The 24,133-nt window shown below is 38.0% G+C and overlaps 2 protein-coding genes across 3 annotated transcripts in view; both read left to right on the forward strand.

The window, feature by feature from the left end:
• The first annotated feature begins 103 nt into the window (after nt 1–103).
• ATG3 (autophagy related 3) lies at nt 104–17,981 on the forward strand. 2 transcript variants are annotated; one of them, XM_087721358.1, is made up of 13 exons: nt 104–246; nt 526–602; nt 3,956–3,997; nt 5,898–5,947; nt 6,507–6,577; nt 7,408–7,515; nt 7,816–7,865; nt 10,555–10,633; nt 11,382–11,416; nt 11,579–11,737; nt 13,549–13,676; nt 16,023–16,091; nt 17,696–17,981. In XM_087721358.1, the coding sequence occupies exons 2-13, from the start codon at nt 531–533 to the stop codon at nt 17,775–17,777; spliced, it is 945 nt and encodes a 314-aa protein (XP_087577484.1). In that variant the 5' UTR covers nt 104–246; nt 526–530; the 3' UTR covers nt 17,778–17,981. The 2 variants fall into 2 exon arrangements, with proteins under 2 accessions (XP_087577484.1, XP_013918894.2); XM_014063419.2 differs by lacking the exon at nt 104–246 and having other exon boundaries at nt 326–602.
• Nucleotides 17,982–20,113: 2,132 nt separating this feature from the next.
• F5 (coagulation factor V) overlaps nt 20,114–24,133 on the forward strand; it is a 49,214-nt gene continuing 45,194 nt past the window's right edge. The window contains exons 1-2 of the mRNA XM_087721359.1: nt 20,114–20,320; nt 23,844–24,023. Coding sequence (XP_087577485.1) covers nt 20,208–20,320; nt 23,844–24,023 — 293 coding nt within the window. The 5' untranslated portion in view covers nt 20,114–20,207. The remainder of the gene's footprint in view (nt 20,321–23,843; nt 24,024–24,133) is intronic.

Genomic DNA, 24,133 nt, shown 5'->3' on the forward strand with positions numbered 1-24,133 from the left:
GTGACTCGAGTGAAACGGCATCCATAGAGCTAAGAAACCTATAAACCCGAAAGACTTTCGAAAACTGACAAGGAGTACCGTCGAGCGCTGCTCTGATACCCATTTAAGCAGTACCTTACAGCTCTGCAAGTGGGTCACATGGGTCAATGTAGATATACCACCCTGGAGACTTGTGACGCACAAGCCAAATAAACAAAGTACAAATGACGTAGATCTATGGGTGACGCGATTCAGCCACAAACTCAGGTCTGTATTCCCACGCAGGCGCAGTTTCTGAGGCTGCCGCCGGGCGGAAAAAAAAGGGCGGGGAGGATATCTAGCAGGTCACATGTCAAGAGAATTCACGTGATTCCCTGCTTCCCCCCCACCCCATTGAAGGTAGTGGGCCGGTGGGGGGGAGCGCTTGTTGGCTCTCAGCTCCCGGAAGGAAAGGCTAAAGGAGGGAAGAGCGACGGCGCAGCTGAATTTGCGGGTCGGCTGTTGGTGACAGACACTTTCCCCTCTCTGTCCCCCTTTCGAAACAAGGTACCATGCAGAACGTCATCAACACGGTGAAGGGAAAGGCGCTGGAGGTGGCCGAATACCTCACACCTGTGTTAAAGGTGAGGCCCCGCCTATCGAGAAACAAAATGGGGAGGGGAGGAGCCTCAGGCAGTGACACATCTATTACTTGATAGCCCTCTTCCACTTGGACTAATGAGCCCATAATCCTTGACTGGGCCGATTGTGGGAATTGGGAGTCCGATAGACTTAGACAAGCAGTAGTCTTGAAGCCTGTGTAAGGTTATACAAGGGAGGAGGGGAAAGGAAGATTCAGTTCCCTGTTCCCAAACTTTTTGTCTTGATCGTATTGTCACTTAGCAACATAAATTTTGAGCTCAAATGTGGTCATAAGTCGAGGACTAGCTGCAGATCTTGTTCAGAACCTCAAGGAACTGCTGGCGTATAAAGTTAGACAAAGTTAACTTTAATTTCTATTAAATTTCTATAGTTCCCCGTCTCCACTTGTCTGGAATGGTATAGGGCGGTGGTCCCCAAACTTAGCAATTTTAAGACTTGTGGACTTCAACTCCCAGAATTCTCCAGCCAGCTGGGAGTTGAAGTCCACAAGTCTTAAAGTTGCCCAAGTTTGAACACCTGGTATAGGATATCCTGCTTGTACAGAGGGTTGGACTAGCAGACCTTCAAGGTCCCTTCAAACTTTGTTATTCTGTTATAATAATGTGTGGCTCTGAAGAATGCTAGGATTTGGAAAGATGTTTCTTCTGTCAGTGGGGAGGGCTCTCAAATTTTTTGAATTCTTGGGGGTGAATCTGTGGTCTTCAGCTGTTGATGGAGGACAGTTTGCAGAATTTCAGGCAAATGAAAAAAATATAAAATTTAAAAAATCTGGGAATTCTAATTTAGCTGCTTTGGAGGAATATGAGTTCCCCTAACTAGACTTGGGAGTCCCCCAAGAGCCTGGGATTCTGTGGCCCAAAGGAACTAGTTCTTTATGTCTTGAGTGTTTCTCTCACTCTTTCTGTCTCACGCACAGAAAGGAATGAGGTGGGAGACCATTTTGCTCAATTATCCTTTGTAATAGTGGCAAGGGTCTTGCTACTTTTTCGAAACTGAACCGGTGTCTAAAGATCAGTGATAATGCAGTAGTTATATCTAGGAAAAAGAAAAAATAATAATGGCTGTAAAAATGAGTCTGATAGGCTTACCAGGCAAAATTAAAATATGCATTTTCTGTTGAAAAACAAAGGATCTGAACATTCTCTAGTTCAAAATTCTCTAAAGGCATTGCTGGCATCACAGGATTTTGTCACAAGATACAATAGTGAACAAAGATGTATATTTTTGGAGTGAGCATATGACATGAATGCATGAGCACGTCAATGTTATCTACTCATTCTTGTGCCACACTCCTTATAAAGATATTTATACTTTCATCTTACGTTTCTTTAAACATGGGCCAAAATTGCAACGGAATAAATACAATTATTTTGAATATATTAATAATTCACAGATCCTTTACATTAAAAATGTTTTGATTCTTGTACAGTGGGTAGATAAGTGGAGGTATAAAAAGGCTTATTAAGGTAGCAAAGTACAATGTTTTAATATTTTAACAATAAAGATACAGGAAAAAACTATGTAAGGTGGAACTTAAAGGTAAAAACATTTCCAGCCAAAATTAACATGCCTGGCATTTGTGCCTTGGGAGAAATCTTTAATGCACATGCGTGCATGCGCACACACACACACACATACTTAGTGTGAAAAGCAGTCTATCTTTAGTTTGGTGCCTACACTCACACTATGGAACAGTTTCTTGCTGGATATCAGGTGTCATTCCTGATATTCTGAAAGAGTTAAAAATGGAATTGTTTCAGTGGAGAGGGCTAAAATGATTGAGATAACATAATTGTATAGTGAACGTCCCTGAATTATATTTTTAACATTGATCTTAACTTTTACTGTGAAAGTTTTATTGTACTGCTGTATATTGTTGCTAACTGCTGTTATTCTTTTGGTTGCCTCGGGACAAATTGAATAAATTTGAAACATTTAAGCCAAAAATTTACCCTTATTTAACTTTCTCACAAACTTTATTATAATTCCTCAAGTACTTCCTTTTAATCAGTTGCCCTAAAACAGTGGTTCTCAACCTGTGGGTCGGCACCCCTTTGGGGGGTCGAATGACCGTTTCACAGGGGTCGCCTAAGACCATTGTAAAACACATATTTTCGATGGTCTTAGGAACCGAGACACCAATTTTATGGTTGGGGGGTCACTACAACATGTGGAACTGTATTAAAGGGTCACAGCATTGGGAAGGTTGAGAACCACTGCCCTAAAACATGATTGGGGATTTGGTGCCCTCCAGATGTTAATGAATTAAAAATAATAAATTAAAGCTAATGCTCTCCTGGCCTAGGTGGCCAATGGTGAGAAATGTTAAAAGTTGTGGTTCAGCAACAAATGGTTATCCACAGATTTTTCTTCTCTTATCAAATATATCTCTAGAATCTTCTACCATACTATTATTTGAATAATGTGAAATAGTTCTTTTGGATAATAGACTATTAAAGAAAATTAAAATGCTTTCCAACAGGGCTCTTTAAAAAGACATTTCTAAATGTTAGTTGTATTTTATTTTTCCTTATCTGTCTGCCTTGTTATTAAAATCAAATGCCACTTTCTTGGCAATGTGCATTTTCAGAAATTCATTATGTGGCAATACAAGAGAGCAGATATTTTTGCCTTGAAAGTTCAAGTATGGTGATTCTGACACTTTATAAAATGTCTAATCTCCTTCTGAGCCAAAATTTCAAGAAATATGGATAATTAGTATAAACAGTAGTAAAGCCTGTAAAGTGTTTTATTTTTATGTAAAAGTAGTTTCCCCTCATTGTGAAAAAACTTACATTGTCATATCTATGTTTCATTAATATAAAAGTTGTTATATGAGCAGTAAAAACAGTGATTACTGGGTTCTTAGACAAAAAAACTAATTGATTTCTGTGGTTCAAGTATGCGTGAATAACCTCTTGTTCTATATATTCTTTTGTAGACAAGGGCTATTGGGAAAAGTTTCAAAGTATAGACCAGGGGTAGTCAACCTATTTATACCTACCGCCCACTTTTGTACCTCTGTTAGTAAAATTTTCTAACCGCCCACCGGTTCCATATTAATGGTGATTTATAAAGTAGGGAAGTAACTTTACTTTATAAAATTTATAAAGCAGAGTTATAGAAAACCCCTACCGCCCACCATGAAAGCTGGAACACCCACTAGTGGGTGGTAGGGACCAGGTTGACTACCACTGATATAGACTGTTACAAAGTTAAACTAAGGAAATATTTGGCCAGATAGAATGAGTACAGGTTAAAAGCCTTATCATTTTCTTTTCATTATCTTAAAGTCTTTGATTTTAAATGTTTACAGACATCTTTTTTTCTTCAGGAATCAAAGTTTAAAGAAACTGGAGTTATCACTCCTGAGGAGGTATGTATATAATCATTTACTTATTTGTTGAAGTAAATCTTGAAAAACAATAAAATGAAATTCCTATGGCAGGTTTCGCTATTTCCTATTAAAGCTGCCTAGAATCATGGCATGTTACTAAAATTTAAGGTTTACAGCTAATGTTGTAGATGTAGGCCTGTTGCTGGAACAACATCCCATTGAACATACTTGGAATTGCTTATATTTTACATCATTTAGTAGTATTCATAAGAAGTTAACATCTTGTGGTTTATGTAGGCCGACAATGTAACCTATGTAGATACTTCTAGAAAGTTTTAAGACAGTAGGCTAAACAAATTGGAAAGCCATATTGGAAAAAGCAGCTGCCAATTATTTTTCTATTGCTATAATTGCAATAGCAATAGCAGTTAGACTTATATACCGCTTCATAGGGCTTTCAGCCCTCTCTAAGCGGTTTATAGAGTCAGCATATCGCCCCCACAGTCTGGGTCCTCATTTCACCCACCTCGGAAGGATGGAAGGCTGAGTCAACCTTGAGCCGGTGAGATTAGAACCGCTGAACTGCAGATAACAGTCAGCTGAAGTGGCCTGCAGTACTGCACCCTAACCACTGCGCCACCTCGGCTCTTTGCAATTTTATAAAATGAAATAACCAATTGTTGAGGTTTATCTGAAGATGATTTTATTTCTATATACTGATACTTCCTTCGGGATTACATTGCTGAAAAGCTTAAGGACTGTTTCTTAAAATAATGCTACCAGCTATCTGGAATTACTAGACAACTTGTATGAAAGGAAAGAGACAAAAACCTGTTTGGAAGCTTTATGATATCAGGCCAAAATATATTTAAGTACTTGTAAGAATTTTCAGATGTGTTTCAATAGATTTATTAAACATTAATTACTGTGCAGCTTTTTACACTGAAAAATGTATGGCCCACTTGGAAAAGAAGACTAAATAAAATATTTCTTCCTTCCCACTGCAGTTAAAAAAAGGGAAACTTGTTTGTTAAGGAAACTAACTGCTGAGGAAGTAGATTTGAGGACAAATAATTAAATCTCATGTCGCAAATTAGTTCTCACAGCCCCAAATGTGTGCTTGAAATCAGAAGAGGAAATCACTAAAGTGTAGTTTTATTTTCACAATACTGGTTATCATTATTTCATGAAACATAAGATCTAAATCTGCCTAACAATTAGAATTATTACATGAGCAACACAATCTTACACAATTTAGATGTAAAATATATTTTATAACTTTTTATGACTATCTGTATGAAGGTTAAATAAGGGCTGTCCAAATAAGGAACACATTGAAATAGATGTTGGATATGGACAGTTGGTGGCCCATTTCTGATCTGAAGGATCATTTTTTCAAACAAATACTGGCTCTTAAGAATGTAGAGGCCAATTGAATTAAGATCTACCAGACTTATTCTTATCTCAGGTACAACAGCTTCCAGAGGGCTCATCAGGTAGCTTACCTTTTATCTTTTGTTTCTTAGGGCCCAGACAGAGATCTTTATAATTTTCCTAGATCTTTTAACTTTAATATATTTCAATGATCTTATTAATGCTTTAATAGTTCCATTAATTATTATATTAATAATATATCATTATTTATTATAATTATGTCTCAGAGCTTTAAAGAAAACTGGGATATAACCATGTTATGAAGAAATGTATATGTATGTAAATTGGGTAGATAATTTTATAATTTATTAACATAAACCAGACAAACTGTTTTTATTTGTTCATCTTCAGGAATTGCTGTAAGAGCTGTTGCTTGTGAACTGAACAAATGAATGAAGTGGGTGTCATTTGACATTTAGTCTGCATAAGTACAATTCATCATAATAAGGTTAATAAAACTAGTGTATATAAATATATATATACATTTGCTGTTTTGTTTTGGCAGTTCATAGCAGCTGGAGATCATTTAGTTCACCACTGTCCTACTTGGCAATGGTAGGTAAAATTCTGCAGAATATGCTTCTTAAGAGCATTTACTCATGTTCACTATATGAAGTTGCATATATTTCTTATAGTAAGTTGTGAGTTAACAGAGAGGGGGAATCATCTGAATTCTAATATATTTCCTCCTTTGGTAGAATTAAATTTGGCTTTTGATTCCTTACCACTGTGGTTATCATGTTTTTATAGCTTTATGTTACTTAGGATTATAAAAATGATAAGACAAAAAGGCAACATTACAACTGTTCTGACTCCAAATTCATAATGCTTTAGTTTCCTTTCATACATACTCCAGATTTAGTTGTCATTTAGTAACATTTTGAAAATATTGGTGTAATGTAGAGATTCAGACTGAGATTCACAACTATTAAACTGCAGTGGTCAGTTAGACTCTAGAGTTATCGTCACTTTCATCTCCCAAGGCAAATAGCAAACTATTTTTAAAACTGTTTGCACTGTGTTTCTATCAACTTCAGCAGAAACTTAATGGTTCTGAACAAGAAATAATTTGCTGTTTTGTTGCTTTTATTATTGTTTTTGTTTACATTTTAAGGGCTATCGGAGAAGAATTAAAAGTCAAGGCTTACCTCCCAACAGATAAGCAGTTTTTGCTTACTAAAAATGGTATGTCTGGGTTTGTGCTTTTATATCCTGGTTACTCATCAAATATTTATTGTAATTGCATAATTCTGGGTAGCACAGTATTAGTATATTTTGAACATCATTACAGAATACTTTGCTTTTGGTTTATTTGGCTGGATTAGAAGAAATGGAGCAGTAGTGGGTTCCTACCTATTCGGAAAAGTTTGGCCGAACCGTAATGGTATGATGGCCTGGGTCGCTGGAACCAGCAGTGACCCGCATCTGCCCCCCAACCGGTTCCCCAATCCCTTCTGCCGTTGCCGGCATGTTTCTGCACATGCGCAGCAACACACAGCATGCACACAAAACGCTGTCCCAGCGAACCAGTAGTAAACCGGTTAGGAGCCCACCACTGAAATGGAGGTATGCTATTGCTCTCAAGGCAGAATATTCAATTAAATAGCTTTTTTTTACTCTTCATAACCTTGACTGACCACATATGAAGACGTTCCATGTACAGTAATCCGTTTCATCTAGGAAGTTTGTTTGCCACCCCTGTCTCAACAAACAGCCTAACAAGGGAATATTGGAAACCTGATGATAGCTATCTAAGACTCCATTATTCAGGGACAGCCTTTTCAGAAGATGGTCCACTGCTGCTGTTAAGTGGCATGGTCACATGATGTTTGATAATCATTTCACTTAGTGATAGAAATTCCAGTCCAATTAGGATTGTAACCCAGGAACTGCCTGTATTAACCTACATGAAATACATTTATCAATCACAGATGCACTTACAGCACAATCCTAAAATGTTGCAGAAGTTTATTTCCTATTATTCTATGAATGAACACAAGATACTTTTTATGCAGTGCCATGCTACAAGCGATGTAAACAGATGGAGTATTCAGATGAGTTGGAAGCTATTATAGAAGAGGATGATGGAGATGGAGGATGGGTGGACACATTTCACAATGCAGGTAATTTAGCTTTTTTTCTTATGCATTCCTTTTATATTGAGCTTATATTGCATTGACATTGTGATCAAGACTGTTATGAACTTTAAAGTGCTCCAAAGTGTATAAGTGTGCAATTATGGAAAGCATTTTCATTTTGGCATTCTTCACTGAATTCTTAAATGCTGTTTATTAGTTAACCTTGAAAATTCAGAGTCAAGTTTGCTATCAAAAGGGTTGGTTTGTAAAGTGATAAGTATTTACAGAATTACAAATTAGCATTGGGTTTATCCATACTCCTGACTCTATTAATATTTCCAACAGGTATTAATGGAGTAACAGAAGCCATTAAGGAGATCACAGTGGAAAATAAGGTATTAACTGATTTACTTAACTGATTCAGAGAGATTTTCATATAGCACAGTTACTGAAATAACCCCTCTTCATAAAAAGGCATTTTTAATACAAACATTATTTAAATATGTTACTGAATTCATGATTTTTGCAGATTAATAGTTATACAATAAGTACACAAAACATATTTTTACCCTTGTTCTTGATACTAGAGTAAATTTATTTCAGCATTGTACTCTCTCTTCTGTACATACATATACAATATGTGGATAATTAACACTTTTAAAGAAAATGAAAGAAAAAGCAAAAAATATGATAAGAAAAGGTTAGAAAAGAAAAAAAGTATAAAGAAGTAGCTTCCAATGTTCTTCATAGCAATTAAAAGTACAAATATATTTTGACCTCTCTCTCTAAGATTACATCATATTCTCTTCTTTCTATAATCTATCCTGTCTAATCATCAAAATCATGCCACAAGTTTCCTTTTTTTATTTTTATGCATGAGTCAGTAATAAATGTAGACAATATCTCTTCTATAATCAAATTTTCTATAATCAAAGAAGTCAATTTATCCATTTCAGCCAAATCTCTCAATTTACCAACTATTGCTCCAAATTGGGTAGTGTCATATCTTTCTATTTCTGCATACTGCAATCTCACTACTATTGCACTGAAATAATATTCCATACTTTTCTTCTATTAATCCTAAAATGAAAAGTTCTAGTTTTAATTGAATATTGATATTTAAAACCCTTTGTTTCAAAGTATAGATCCAATTCATTTTAGCTTTTTTGTCCACCAAACATAATAAAATGTATCTTCATGTTGTTCACATTTCCAACATATATTTGAAGCCTCTATATATTCTAGACAATGTCTCCAGTAGTATGTACCATCAATGCATTGTTTTATAAAAATTATCTGAGATCATACTGTGTTTCCCCGAAAATACGACATGTCCTTATAATACAGCCATGCCAAATTTTTCTGGTGGGCAAAAATATAAGCCCACCCCCTGCATATAAGCCCCCTGGACAACTCCCCACCTCCGGCCAGGCAGAGCACCATTCACCAACCTAGCAGTCTCCCAATGGTGCCAACCTGCGGGAATCTGGGGGAGGCAAAGGTGATCGCGTTGCTTGGCGCCTTCAGGATACCGCTAGATTGGTGAGCAGCACTGCGCCCAGCTGGAGAGGGGGGTTGCCGGGCAGTTGTTCTCTTGCAAGCAGGCTCACAAAGAGCCAGGCACAGCCTCATGAGTGAATGGCTGTGTTGCCCTGTTGCAGCAGTGCAACACAACAGCCATGAAGCGACCACACTCACGAGCAGCCACCCGGGAAACCCCCTTTGCAGCCTGGCACAGCGCCATTCACTGACCTAGGGGTATCGCCAAGCCGCGTGAGCGCCTGTTCACCGCAGCTTGGCGCCTTCCAAATGCCAGTGAATGGTGCTCTGCACGGCTGGAGAGGGGGGTTGCGCGAGCGGCTGTTCCGCTTTTGCTCACACAGCTCCCAGCCTCACAATGCATGGCCGAGCTCTCATTATGGAGCCTATAGTTGTACGCTTTGCAGGCAGCTGGCCCACAACCATAGAGCGTGTGCCCAGAGGAGTTACTGCGAAAAGATTCTGGTTGGAAGCTGCGGAAAAGGCCAGGTTGGGATGGCGGCAGCGGCGGAAGTGCCCTGGCTCCATAATGAGAACTGGGCCATGCATCCTGAGGCTGGGAGGCGGGTGAGTGTGGGAGCGGAACAGCCGCTCACGCAATCCCCCTTTCCAGCCGTGCAGAGCACCATTCACTGGATTTGGAAGGTGCCAAGTTGCAGCGGCGTACAGGCGCTCATGTAGCTTGGCGATACCCCTAGGTCAGTGAATGGCGCTGTGTCCAGCTGCAAAGGGGGTTTGCCGGGTGGCTGCTCGTGAGCATGGTCGCTTCATGACTGTTGTGTTGTGCTGCTGCGACAGTGCAACACAGCCATTCGCCCATGATGCTGTACCCGACTCTTTGGGAGTCCGCTTGCAAGAGAGCAGCCACCCGGCAACCCCAAAACAATAAACTCTCCCCCCGTATTTTGTAGGTAAAAAAATAAATAAGACCCTGTCGTATTTTCAGGGAAACATAGTAATACAATGTAAATTTCAGCTCTTTTAACAACATATTTTCCTATTGATTCCTAAACATATTATAACCAAAATTCTTATCTCAATTTATCATATGTTCTCCAGCTTCTGTTTTAAATCTCAACAAACGTTTATACATTTTACTAATTATATGTTCATCATCAGTACACAATTGTATTTAAAATTCTAACTTACTTTGCTCCATACTGTAAGACTTTTCATCCATTTTAAATCTGAGATAACTACATAGGCAAATCATTGACAACCATATCCTTCTGTTATGAATAGTTCTCTTAATTTGATTTTAGATTCGATTCCCCTTGATGATTTTCCAATAGGAACTGATATGTCAACTATTTATCTCCCATATCTATTCATAGATTTAATTCCAGGTTGTGTCTGAAAACACCTTTATGGTATCCACTTAAGAAGTATATTATAGCTTATGATTTTAAAAATTCACATTAAGTTTAACTTTATCAGGGTTGAGTTTTTTCATAGGTAGCATAACTTGAATTCACCATATAGACATTCTGGCCTGGGAGTCTGTTGATCATTGAAAGTGCTTTTTTCCCCTTTATGCTCTTTAAGGACAATACAAAGTTATCAGAACGCTTAGCTTCTTGTGAAGATGATGATGATGATGATGGAGAAGCAGCTGATATGGAAGGTACATTTAATATGATATTTGAAGGCGGACATATTGCATCATATTAAACAAATGAAAACCAAACTTTGTTTTGCTTTCTTTCAATATTCTATAATGGGGCATGTTTTAATCCATTTTTCTCATCACTTCCTTTTTAAGAAACATGTCGTATTTTTAAATATGCAAGCCAGAAAAGTGGGGAAGAGAGAGAACTTAAACAATCTGGAAGTAAACAAGTTGATGACATACTCCTCAATGAGACACCTCAATTAGATGACAAATGTATTCTAGACAAGAGAAAGGTGTTGGCACATAAGGATATTCCATTAAAGGATTGCAATCATTAAATGAATGAAGATACATAAATAGCCTGACATTAATGCATGTCTGTCTGTACAATGTGGAACAATGTGCTGCTTTTTTTATGGGAGTAATCAAATCAAATTTATTTTGTTCTGAAACTCTCATTAGAAGCAATGTACAAGTCCTCAGTTCCCTGCCTTTCTCACCTGTGGTCTCAGACATTGTTGTGATTGTGTCTTTTTCTCTCTGGATCTTTTCTGGTTTTTTCCTGCTTTCTGACCAAGAATGTCCCAGTGTAATCTGGGAGGAAACAGATTACAATAAGTTATTGATATGCGTTATATATCATACATATAGACATAGGGATATTTGTTTAACTCCAAGGGATTTGTTTTTAAACATTGCTCCCTATCCTGGGATAAGTTAACAAAAATATTGATGTGATTTTTTTATATTGTCCTTTCAGAATATGAGGAGAGTGGACTGTTGGAAACAGATGATGTAAGTGTGATCTGTTTAATTAATAATGCTTCTTTGGAGTTCAACAGAATATTCTTTAAAGTGACATAAGGTTAAATAAAAATGACATAATATTTCAGTAGTACCATTTGACAGCAGTAAACACTGAACTCGAATCATTGGTTTTTTTAAAATCTTCAACAGGCAACATTAGACACAAGAAAAATAGTGGAAGCTGCCAAGACTAAAACTGATGTTGGAGGTGGAGAAGAAGCTATTCTACAAACTAGGACTTACGACCTTTATATTACATATGACAAATACTATCAAACACCCAGGCTTTGGTTATTTGGCTACGACGAGGTAATTTTCCTCCTTATTTGGAAATGCAGATATCCAGTAATAAAATACATTCACAATTGGTTACAGATAGTCCTCAATTTACAACCTACCTGAAAAAGGGAGCTAATGACCTGAATTTGAATTTCCAACAGTCAGGCCTCCTTTGTGAATTCATGACCAAACTTCAGGCATTCAGCAACAAGACTGCATTTACGTTTGCATTTGCAATATCCTCTGGTCATATGATCATGTTTTAATCTGGTTTTGCTGAAAACCAGCACTTCTGGCTTTTGGCATAAACCGCACCCACAGTGAACCATTGATTTACTTAATGACCATAGCATTTGCTTAACCACAGCATTATCTTAATGACAGCCATAAAAAAGTAAAACCCATATGGCCATGTGATTGACTCATTTTACAACTTACAACATATGACTGTAATGAATAGCCTCCATTATGGTGGCATGTGGAGCACTACCTGTATAATAATAGCTCTTGGGTAAAAGACCAAGGATTATCAATATCCAAATATGGGGAAATAGTAGTATTCTTTTCTTCTTGATACTTATTACCTGGAAATAAAACTTTTCCCCCTTTTTTCAGAATAGCCTCTATAAAAGAGTCTTATGCATATATTCCCCAGCATATTACTTCAAATACATTACTGGAATAATAACTATGCTCAGTGTTACATTTATCTACTGATATATGGTATTGGAAGCTACAGTTGTACTAAGCACAATGTTCCCATATAGCTCATTCATATGAGTGAGAGGTTGGGAAAGTTGATATGCAAGGACTTGTGTATCTTCTGCAATGGATGAAGCAGAGACTTGAATATCTTGACCTGGTGGGGTCCTAAAAATACATATTTCAGCCAAGATATTGTTAGCCTGTTACATTACAAGATTTTTTGTTTCTTACATTACCATTTAGGCTCTTTTTATATTGATTCTGAAGATAGCACATAACGTTTCGCAAGCCAACACTATTGATTTGTGAAAGTGTCTTAAAGTTTGCAGCTTGAAAAAATTCCATATCACTAAATAGCTTTCAAAAAGCTAGTAATAAGCTCTATTTATAGACATTCATTACTCCCCTTCTTGTTGTCATGAACTTGAAATGTTCCCTTTCTGAGCTGTGCTTTCCATGAGATAACTTGGCAGATTCCAAAACTGAATCCCTCAAACCAATAAGTAAATGAAGGAGAGATATGAGAAGTCCAGCTCCAGAATAAATGTGTTTCATTCTATATTGCTTCCAATCTGGAGCATCTAGATCTAGGAATTATCACATCAAACCTGGAATGGCAGCATGGAACATTCTAGAGTTCTTCTGGAACAGTCTGTTCCTGAATCAGCAACATTTGCACATCCCTAATTTTTTATTTAAAAAGCAAAGTGTATTTTAATTTTAAAAAAATCTATGCTCAGAAAAGTATGCAAAAGATTGCAAACCGTCTTGAATGAGAAACATTGCAAACTACTGCTGCTGCATGTTTGTAGATGGATGCAAACCACACTTTCCAATTGAAAACACTTCTTCAGGGTTAGGAAAAAATGTCATGAGCTGTGATGCTTGATGTGGTTTGAATTGAAATGTTTTACATATCTCTAAATCTAACCAAAATGCTGCATCAAGAAAACCTAATTTTTCCAACATTCATAAATTACATTCAATACATAATTATGTTGAATCACAGAAAAGGGCAAAGTGAACATGAGAAAATTAAATAGGTTCCAGAGATTCTTACAATTATTCAGTTTTACTAGTTTTATGTTTCTGTGTAAGTTTAAAGAGGAATCTGAGCTATGTCCTTTTCTTTTTAGCAACGGCAGCCTTTAAATGTAGACAGTATGTATGAAGATATTAGTCAAGATCATGTCAAAAAGACTGTGACAATTGAAAATCACCCCCATCTTCCTCCACCTCCAATGTGTTCAGTTCATCCATGCAGGTATTTTTTTTTAATCTTTGCTTTTAAATAAATAGTTAACATAAAGAAAGATACACTCATTTTCTAGGCTGGCGTCTTTTCTCTGTTTGATTATCTTTTTGCAACAGAAGCTGTTTGTCATCTTTATAGATAGTCCACACATAATTATCAGTCGCTTAACAACTATTCAAAGTTGAAACACCTCCTCACACACCCACACACCCAAAAAATTACTTAGCACCTGTCCTCAAAGTTATGATGTGACACACAAACACACTCAGTGGTCATATAATCACACTTCCAGGTGCCTGTCAACCAGACTACAATTATTACAATATTCCGTAGCTTTGTGTTGGTTTTTTTTTTGCTAGTTTCCAGGAAAAAATGTCCATTCAGGGGAACAGATTTACTTAAAGACCGTATGATTTGCTTACTCACCATGTGATTCACTTGACTGCAGTGACTCGCTTTGTGACTTGTAAAAATGGTTATAAAATTGAATTAGGTAAGTAGTGGCTTGCTTAATGACCACAATAATTTATGAAGAAAAATCTGGACTCTATTGTGATGGAAAATAACCATGCAAACAGCTTGTTTTAAACCTGAGATTCTCCAGATTTTATATGACAGTTAACTGTGCTAAATAGCTCTCTACCGGTTATATAGGATCAGTGTATAGCGATGAGTCAGTGCATTCTCAAGAGGAGAAAGAAATGAAAAATAGCTTGTGTCTGTATAAAATTGCAAACTTAAGTATTGCAAAATAGGTCCAATTTTGATATTTGTATTTTAAAAATAAGGAATAAAATGGAATAAAAATAAAAGAAAGCTTTCTTGCTTTTTCATTTTAGAAACAAACCAAAAGCAAAGTAGAATTCATTAAAAACAAGCAATACATTTGGATATGCAAAATGATATTATTGCTCTTCTAATTTGGAATTTGTCTCAGCACCTTTGCCATTTAGAACTAATGCTAGATAAATATGCTTTATTCTGTTTTGTCATGGCTTTTTTTGTTTTGCTGTCAAGGAGATCTGTACTGGTTTTTTTTTTTTTAAGGATAGACTTATAGGCAACTACTGCCCAAGATTTCGTAGAAATAGAAGCAAAGACCATGCGAAAATATCATAGACATGTTGAAGTCAATATAGCAAAAAAGAAGCTGAGGGAAATTAGCAGTAACACCAGAAAGAAAGTATAAAAAGCTTGCTCAGTATTGCCTTTGTCTACATTTTGTACAAATCCTTTGCTCCTTTTGCTTCAGAGTATTAGTCTAAAAAGTGTGGCAATCGTTTCTGTAGAATGCTTCCTGTCAATTCTTCGATCATCAGTGAAATGGAGCAATCTGCAGGATTTGAAATCAAAGCTTGTATTTTGAAATTGCAGCAGTTTGAATCCTTGCTGTATAATTCCTTTAGATTTTTTTCATTAATTCAGGAAAACCCTGGGTTCATTGAAGTGCAGAGTAGAGTTGTGTAAGTTTTCAGCTTCACTGTTGTCATTAATATTATTGATTGCAGCACGTCAATCTGGTTATATTAGTTTTGTTGTTTCTGTTTAGCTGACCTCTGTGTTTCCTGTTTCAAGAAATACATGACAGGGTTTTCTGAGAAACAGCTTGAGGAAACGATTTTTAAAGAGGCGATTGCTTTGTTCAGCCTTATAGTCTAAAAAATATAGTAGGGAAAGTAAAAGGGCAGGGAGGGGAGCAACATCAGACACCACATCTTGAAATTAAAAACCAGTTCTTAAATAATAACTCCTCTCTCCATTATGCACACTGAAGATGTTTATTTGTGTATGAAGTATCACAATTAAAGATAAAGGTTCCCCTCGCACATATGTGCTAGTCGTTCCCGACTCTAGGGGGCAGTGCTCATCTCCGTTTCAAAGCCGAAGAGGCAACACTGTCCAAAGACATTTTCGTGGTTATGTGGCCGGCATGATTAAATGCCAAAGGTACATGGAACACTTACCTTCCCACCAAAGAGGATTCCCATTTTTCTACTTGCATTTTTTCGAACTGGTTAGGTTGGCAGAAGCTGGGACAAGTAATATGAGTTCACTCCTTTATGCAGCACTGGGGATTCAAATCGCTGAACTGCGGACCTTTCTGATTGACAAGCTCAGTGTCTTAGGCACTGAGCCACAGTGCCCCTATCACAATTAAGACATACCATATTAATTTTTTAACATAGCAGATGAAATGGTTTGAGCCCCTATTCATCTTCTATGGCAATCTGATGAAGGTTTGGTGCAATTGGCACTGAAAAGAGTAACAATGGAATTGGTATAACTGAAATAATGCTTTTAAAAAATTAGGTGAATGGAACATATTTTCACTTTCTCCCACTTTCACTTTCTCAGGCATGCAGAAGTGATGAAGAAAATAATTGAAACTGTGGCAGAAGGTGGGGGTGAACTTGGTGTTCATATGTATCCTTTTTGCAATCAAACTTCATTTCTATTTATCTACTGCTGTCTCTTCTTTTTATTTATTTCTATCCCACTTTTATTATTTTTACAAGTAACTCAAGGTGGCGAACATATCCAACATATCTTTCTCCTCTTATTTTCCCCATTACAATCTTGTGAGTTGAGTTGGGCTGGGTGGGAGTGATTGGCCCAAGGTCACCCAGCCAGCTTTCATGGCTAAGGCAGGACTTGAAATCTTCTCTTTTTCAACTACCGTATTTTTCAGAGTATCAGACGCATCTTTTTTCCTCAAAAAACAGGCTGGAAATCTGGGTGTGTCTTATACATCAAATACAGCATTTTTTTGCCTCCCAAAGCCCTGCCCCTTTAAGCAAAATGGCTGTGCATAGCGTTAGGAAGGCTTTCAGAGAGATCCTGGGGGCTGGGGAGGCTGTTTTTTGCTCCCCCAGCCCCCAGTAGCACTCTATAAGCCTCCATAAGGCTATGCATGCAGTTTTTTTGACAAAAAAATGGTCCATTTTTTGCTCTTTTTTGTCCCCCACCCCACCCCTCCAGGAGCATTCTGCAAGCCCCCCCCCCAAGGCTATTCATGCCTTTTAATTGAAAAAAAACGGACCCGTTTTCGCAAAAAATGGGCCATTTTGGGGAGGTTTGCAGAGTGCAAAAACTCCCCCCCTTTCAGAAAGCTCTTTAGTTAGAGTGACTGATGAGAATTACATTGATCATGTGTTATGCCAGCAGAAACAAGTCTTAGATGCTGCAGGTTGTCAGATTTCCTTCTCCAACACATGGATAAATACACCTGGAAAATCTACCTACCTACCTACTCTCTCTCCCTCCCTACCTACTGTATCTCTCTCTCTCCCTCTATCTACCTACCTACCTACCTGCTCACTCTCTTTCTCCCTACCTACCTACTGCTTTTCTCTCTCTCACTATCCCTCTACCTACTTCCCTACCTCCCTACCTACCTACTGTCTCTCTCCCTACCTACCTACCTACTGTATTTCTCTCTCTCTCTCTCCCTCTATCTATCTACCTACTTTTTTTTAAAGTTGCCTCTTCAAAACCTTTGTGCGTCTTATACTCTGAAAATACGGTACCTTTTTCAGGTTTTATATGCATTGTTTCACTCAAAAGTAAATGGAGGTAGAGTTAACTTTAGAAGAAGTGAATTTGTTTTTCACATACTTTTAGTTATATGATGAGGGGAAAAATCACTTGTATCTGTTGACAATAACATTAATGCATGCTTTTTTTTAAAAAAAGAAGCATTAGCAAAAACAATGGAAGGTATGGGATAGAAGACTCAAAAGAACATTTGTGATGATCAGCAAATTCCTTCCTTCAGTAGTAGCAATGACTGTAACAAAAACTAATTGTTAAGTAGGGTTATCTGCAGACTAAGACATGCTACATAGTGTATTAGTCTTTAAACCATTATATCAGACTGAATTCTAGGAAAGATCCAGATAAGGAGAGATAAACTGGTGTTTGATTTTGGAAGAAGAAAAGTGTCTTTTTAGCATTATTCTCTTGCATTTCAAAGGAGAGAATGTGAAACTAGATCTATACTAGGTTTATTTTCCTTAATTAAATTTCAGGTATCTTCTGATTTTTTTGAAATTTGTACAAGCTGTCATTCCAACAATAGAATATGATTACACAAGACACTTTACAATGTAATTAGTGGAAATAAAGTTTATGGAAATAAATATTGGTTCTAATTTTTAAAAAGAATAACCCAAACGTGACTGACTTGTTGATCCACCATTGTGTGCAACTTCTGTAATGTGTCACTCTCATCAAAATAAAATTCCTCTATCAGCCTTACTTTTTAATAAAGATCTTTATGTGTAAAAAACAATAAATCACTTTTTTCATTCCTGTGCTCTGGCTATAGAATTGTGTTTTCCTTTTACATAATGCAAAGAATAATAAACATAATTATATCAGTTGTAATCTAATTCTATAAAATATTCATTAATTATATATTTAAAATAATTATGTCTAATTAAAACTGATATTAAAAATGTTTAATCTAAGTTTATAATCCAGCAGTTTTAATCTATGCACACTTTTATGCAATTTATACAGGGTCCCAGTGTTCATCTCATTCATTACTCCTCCTATCCCAAAAGAACAATCTTAAAAATGTATAAATTTATTATTAAAATTTGAAGTAAGTAACAACTATTCCCCCTCCCCCTTGCCTTGTAGATTTAAAAAAAGCTTGGGATACAGATTTAGTTAAACAAATCAAGAAATGAACTTTGAAAATAAGGTGGATTCCTATCCTATAGAAGAGATGCACTGAAGATGGTAGATTGCTGGCATTTAACTCTAGCACAAACAGCTCATAATTCATCAAAATGTTGGAGCACTTATAATCAGAATGAATATTTTTCCCTAAACTTAAGACAAGTGCCTCTTAGTGGAACACAATATTCAATTAAGTTAAAATACTAACTGAAAAAAAGAATGTGTTTCAGAGTTTGGATAATCGCACATGTTTAACTCAAAGAACAAAGGAGTTTGTAGTATTTTTACCGCTGTTTGCTAAACTAATAAATATTCAAAAGTGAACATTTTTAGATAATCTTTCATTAAACAATTGGCATGCTACAGAGGTGGGTTCCTACTGGTTCAGCTGAATAGGTAGTAACTTGGCGGCCTGGGTCGCTGGAACCGGTAGCAACAAAGGCCTGCCACACCCCCAAACTGGTTCCCTGGGTGCTCACCCCGCCCACCCATCCTCACTTCACCTCCTTGGCAGCTTCCCTGTCTAAGCTGCCACAGGGTACCTGCCTTGAGCCCCAATTAAGTTGCATCCTTCTGCCTACAGGTAAGTCTTGCTAGCCCCCCCTCCCTGGAGCTTGCTGCACGCCCCTTTCCTGTCCCCACCAGGCTTGCAATCTTACCTTCCCTGCCCTTTCCAGGATCCCCACGAGCCTGCTAAGCCCAAAATACGGCAAGGAGAGTGGTGCCTAGCAAATCTCCCTGTAGCCCCCTGGGAGCAAAAACGGGAAAAAGAAAGAAATCCTCACCATTTGGGGATCCCCAAGTGCATGGAGCAGAGGTCTGCAAACATGGCAATATTAAGACCTGCTGGCTGGAGAATTCTGGGAGTTGAAGTCCACAAGTCTTAAAGCTGCCAAGTTTGAAGACCTCTGGCATGGAGCCTTGAGTTGAGAGCTTATTGAAAGTGCAACTAGCTATCCTTGCTCAGGCTAAGCTAATAAATAGTGGCGTTGTAAGAATGCCAGATGATCAATGGGCATTTTCTCAGTTTCAAAACATCTGGCTTTTCTTCTACTAAAGACTTTCTGGGGTTCTTCACAGGAAGGAAGGAAGGAGGAGAAAGGGGAGAGAAGGGAAGGTGAGAGATATGGAGGGAGGGAGGAAGAAAAAGGAGAGGAAAGAAGCACCCCAACCTGGCACTAGACGCAGCTTCAGAGAATGCTTTGAAACAGCACAGCAATCCAGGGCTGGAATGGACCTCAGAGGTCATCTGGTCCACTCCCTGCTCCAGCAGGAGACCTTATATCATCTTGGTTATTTTAGTGCCTCTTAACACAGAGGAGAAATTCCCTGTGTATTGTTTAATGGGCTGCTAAATGGCAAAATGGAAAGCTAAATTGGCCTTGCCCATCCAGTCACATGACCGCTAAGCCATTCCCACCCAGTCACATGACTGGCAAACTACTCCCATCCAGTCACGTGTCCATTAAGCCACTCCCATCTGGTCACATGACTGCCTAGCCACACCATACACACCCCAAAATAAGCCACGCCCACAGAACTGGTAGTAAAAAATTTGAAACCCACCACTGGCATACTACAATATGATAAATTGCTTATTGAAAAAGTTACTGATAAAATTAGGATACTGATGCATAAGGGATGGATCACAATTGTTTTTGTTCTGGAAAGATAAATTCAGCAATATAAGCATGTAATCCATGACTGAAGGTTGCAATTATATTGTTCTAGACCCGTGATGGAGAACCTGTGGGCAGACGAACTGTCTACAGGCACACAAGCCGTCACCCAGATCAGCTCCACCACACATGCATGCTTGCATCCTGCTGACCAGCTGATTTTGGGGTCTCTGCCATGCAGGTGGGAAGCGTGTGCATGTCCGGGGATCATATGCATGCATGGGTGTGGGTGAGGCGTTCCCCCACACTCTGTTTTTGGTGCCAATTTCGGCACATGAGGAGAAAAAGGTTAGCCATCACTGTTCTAGGCTATTATCTTGCCTTATTTCTTTCTTGTCTTATAAACTATTAAGATCAATAAAAATAAAAATTATGCAGATATTAGTATTGTGAGCACAATAATGCAATGGCCAAAACGAGTTGCATATGTGAATCTTCTGGATAATAATCAGTGCCAGTTGTAATCAATATATGCCCTCAAATAAATGTTGAACTACATCCCTCATTATCCTAGATAGCAATGCCATAGTGGCAAGAGAATGAGAGAAGATGTAGGCTAACACATCTAAACAGTATCAAATAAAGGACAGGTAAATTTTTCTCATATGCTGAGATTTAGTACTTGAATTCCAGTGGTGTGAAAGATTATGGAAAATGTGGGAAAATGAAGTGGTGCCCTGGATGAAAACAACAACAACCTTTGTGATTTCCATTATTTCTTCTTTGTTCAGTAAGTATGCTATTATAACAGCACAAATTAACATATCTTCTATTTTTAAAAATCTTGCCAATTATAGTTACCTCCAATTTCCAGGAGGTTCAGCCTTTTGATAATTTTCATGCATGGAAATTATAGAAGTGATTGGTTTTTGTACAGATTATTTGAGCCAATTTATTGGGTTGGTAGTCTCTATTTATATACTCCCCAAAGATCTGGATTATTTGCTACCGGTAAACATTAACTTTTCTGTTTGTTATAATGGGGGTGGAAGAGAGAAAATAAAAGTTAATTTTTTTCTTTGCATAGAACGTGATGTGCCCAGGACATAGCTTGAACTGGTTTCTTTATTTTTTTGGGGGGGGGGGGAAAGTTTTTTATTTCTCATACATACATTCACAAATATACATTCTCATAGCTATTATTAATATTATGTGTTACCTTTTAACATTTATAACAATTCATTTCTCCGCCTAAAGATTTAAAAATATAACTGGGATTGCTTTCCTGCCATCCCATACATCCATCTTGTGTTACAACAACTGTGCTTCTTCCCTCTCCTTTTCTCCTTCCCTCCCTTCTTCTCTACTTTCTTCTTTCCTCCTCTCATTTTCCTTTTCTTCTTTCCCTTCCTCCCCCCCACTCCTCCCCTCTTCTTCCCCTTACTTCCCCTCCATTTCTTCCTTTCCCTTTCTTCATTCCCTCTCTTTTCCTCTCTTCTCCTCTCCTCTTCCTACCTTTCCTTCTACTCCTCTCTCCCTTCCCTCTTTCCATTGTTGTGTTTACATATTTTCCTCTTCAAGCTGTTAATTTTCAAGATGGCAATTGAGCAAACCCGGTTTTGTATTTACATAACCATCTTAAGTGGCTTGAACTGGTTTCTGAACACCTTAGAAAGCATCATATAATTGTCTTTTTCTATGAGGAGGGTCATTGTTCAGTGAAGTAAATTTGATGATTACATCAATAAAATATAATATATCCAGAGACATGTATCATAGATCAGTGGTCTCCAACCTTGGCAACTTGAAGACCTGTGGACTTCAACTCCCAGAGTTCCTCAGCCAGCAAAGCTGAGCAAAGCTTTGCTGGCTGAGGAACTCTGGGAGTTGAAGTCCACAGGTCTTCAAGTTGCCAAGGTTGGAGACCACTGTCATAGATAACCAAAGTTAGAGAAGCCACAATTTTCAGCTGGTGATAAATGAAGGTTAAAATATTGAATTACCTTACAGTTATAAATAAATCACATATTAATTTAATTTCTTTATCAAATTTAAAGACTGCCAAGAAATTTAAGGATGCTTGCTCCTGGGGAGAAAAGCTATGGCAAGTCTAGACAGCATACTAAAAAGCAGAGACATCACCCAGCCAACAAAAGTGTGTATCGTCAAGGCAATGGTTCTCCCAGTTGCAATGTATGGCTGTGAAAGTTGGACCATAAGAAAGGCTGAGTGCCAAAGAATTGAGGCCTTTGAACTATGGTGCTGAGAGGACTCCTGTGAGTCTCTTGGACTGCAAGGTGGTCAAAGTGGTCAGTCCTAGAGGAGATAAACCCTGACTGCTCTTTAGGAGGCCAGATCCTGAAGATGAAACTCAAATACTTTGTCCACCTAATGAGAAGGAAGGACTCACTGGAGAAGAGCCTAATGCTGGAAAAGATTGAGGACAAAAGAAGGGGAAGACAGAGAATGAGGTAGCTGGTTGGAGTCACTGAAGCAGTAGGTGGGAGCTTAAATGGACTCCAGAGGATGGTAGAGGACAGGAAGGCTTGGAGGAACTTATCTGGACCATAATAAGAAACTATATGTATTACTTCTTGCTATACACTCACACTCAAATAATATCATGTAGGAGTTTCATGTCAGAAAGAAGGAATTCTACATAGGTTTCTATTTATTGCAGTCTAGGTTTTGAGAAATTAAAAGAGTTGCTTAAAAACATACAAGGTCATGCAAAAAGCTCCTCTTTTACAAATGTTATAGCAGTTGCCTCTTTCTTCAGGCTTGTAGAATTGTCTCAGAAGATGCTTCTAAGCTGTTTTCATTCCAGGCTAGGGGGTGCTTCTGAAGCCATCGTGTAAATCTGGGAAAAGATGTGGCTGCTTTATTGGAAAAAAAAGGTGATTTATACATACTAAAAAACAATTATCTTCCAGGATTTGTCCCAACTTTTAGCTGCATTTTTAGTGTAGCAGAAAACAAATAAGCAAATCCTAATCTGAAGAAATATATCCCATGTGCCTAGATCCTACTTTGATGAACACTCTCATACAGCTAGAATGGTACAGCAGAAGCACAGATTTATGAGATGCATACATCTCAGTTTTAGGTGCTGGAGAAGACTCCTGCAAATCCCTTGACTGCAAGATGATCAAACCAGTCAATCCTAGAGGAGATCAACTCCAGCTGGTCTTTAGAAGGCCAGATGCTGAAGATGAAACTCAAATACTTTGGTCAAATAGGATTGAGGGCAAAAGAAAGGGATGGCAGAGAAGGATTCCTTAAATCAGATTTACAAAGCTGTACATTATTTTATGCAGTTGCTCAGAACACTTTGCAAACAGGAGAAAAAGCATCAGGTATGGTACTTTTACAAAATAAAGGCAGACTATTAATAAGGAGGAAGAGGAGGGTGAGATAAAAATGCAATTGGTGCAATAAATATATAAATATATTTTAAACTTTAGGCTTCTGGGGACAGCACCTTCCGTCTCCAAATTAGCAGAAATAGCTGGATCTTCCCTTTATTGGGTCGTCAGATTCCTGAATGATGTGCTGTCCTGGTCTTTTAAGTTTTCAGGTATTCATCCTCACAAGCTTTAGCCTTTGCCTTTGTCCCGGCTTCTAATCTTTTTCTATCCACATGGGGAACAGTCCAAACACCTGCTTTGCCCTAACATTGTTCAGCCTGTCTGAGCAGAGAAGGAGTCAAGACACCAAACCAATTCAGAAGTTGCTTATCTCGGTTGTGGGAGGAGAAAAAGAGCACAGCGTCACTGAAGCTACTGTCCCTTGCAACACCAGCCTCCTAATACATTTCTGTGGGGAAGTTACAAATTGCTGCAGGCAGAACTGACTTCCGTGTGTCTTTCAGCACATTAGCATCAATGGGAAGATACAGTGTGAGCCCTGTCCCCAAATGTCTTCTACTGGTGTTCCTGGGTTGGTCAGGGCTGAAGTACTACCAAGTGAATGCAGCTCAGCTCAGGGAGTACCGTATAGCTGCTCAGCTGGAAGACTGGGATTACAACCTCCAACCTGAGGGGCTATCCAGGTAACAATAAGATTTGTTCTTAGTGAGCAATGTGTTGTGAAGCTTAGGGAACTCAACCTGTGTGGTTGGAAAGCCAAGTTTAGTCTACTATGGTGGTTATTTAGTAATCT

The sequence above is a fragment of the Thamnophis sirtalis genome, unplaced genomic scaffold (assembly GCF_051295495.1).
Source record: "Thamnophis sirtalis isolate CommonGarterSnake01/CBP01778 unplaced genomic scaffold, rThaSir2_p1.2 scaffold_8, whole genome shotgun sequence".
In the NCBI taxonomy this organism is placed as follows: domain Eukaryota; kingdom Metazoa; phylum Chordata; class Lepidosauria; order Squamata; family Natricidae; genus Thamnophis; species Thamnophis sirtalis.

Coding starts and splice junctions, on each gene's coding strand:
- ATG3 (XM_087721358.1), top strand. CDS start 531: ATGCAGAACGTCATCAACACGGTGAAGGGAAAGGCGCTGGAGGTGGCC. Junction 603..3,955: donor ACCTCACACCTGTGTTAAAG/GTGAGGCCCCGC, acceptor TTTTTTCTTCAG/GAATCAAAGTTTAAAGAAAC. Junction 10,634..11,381: donor AGAAGCAGCTGATATGGAAG/GTACATTTAATA, acceptor TTGTCCTTTCAG/AATATGAGGAGAGTGGACTG.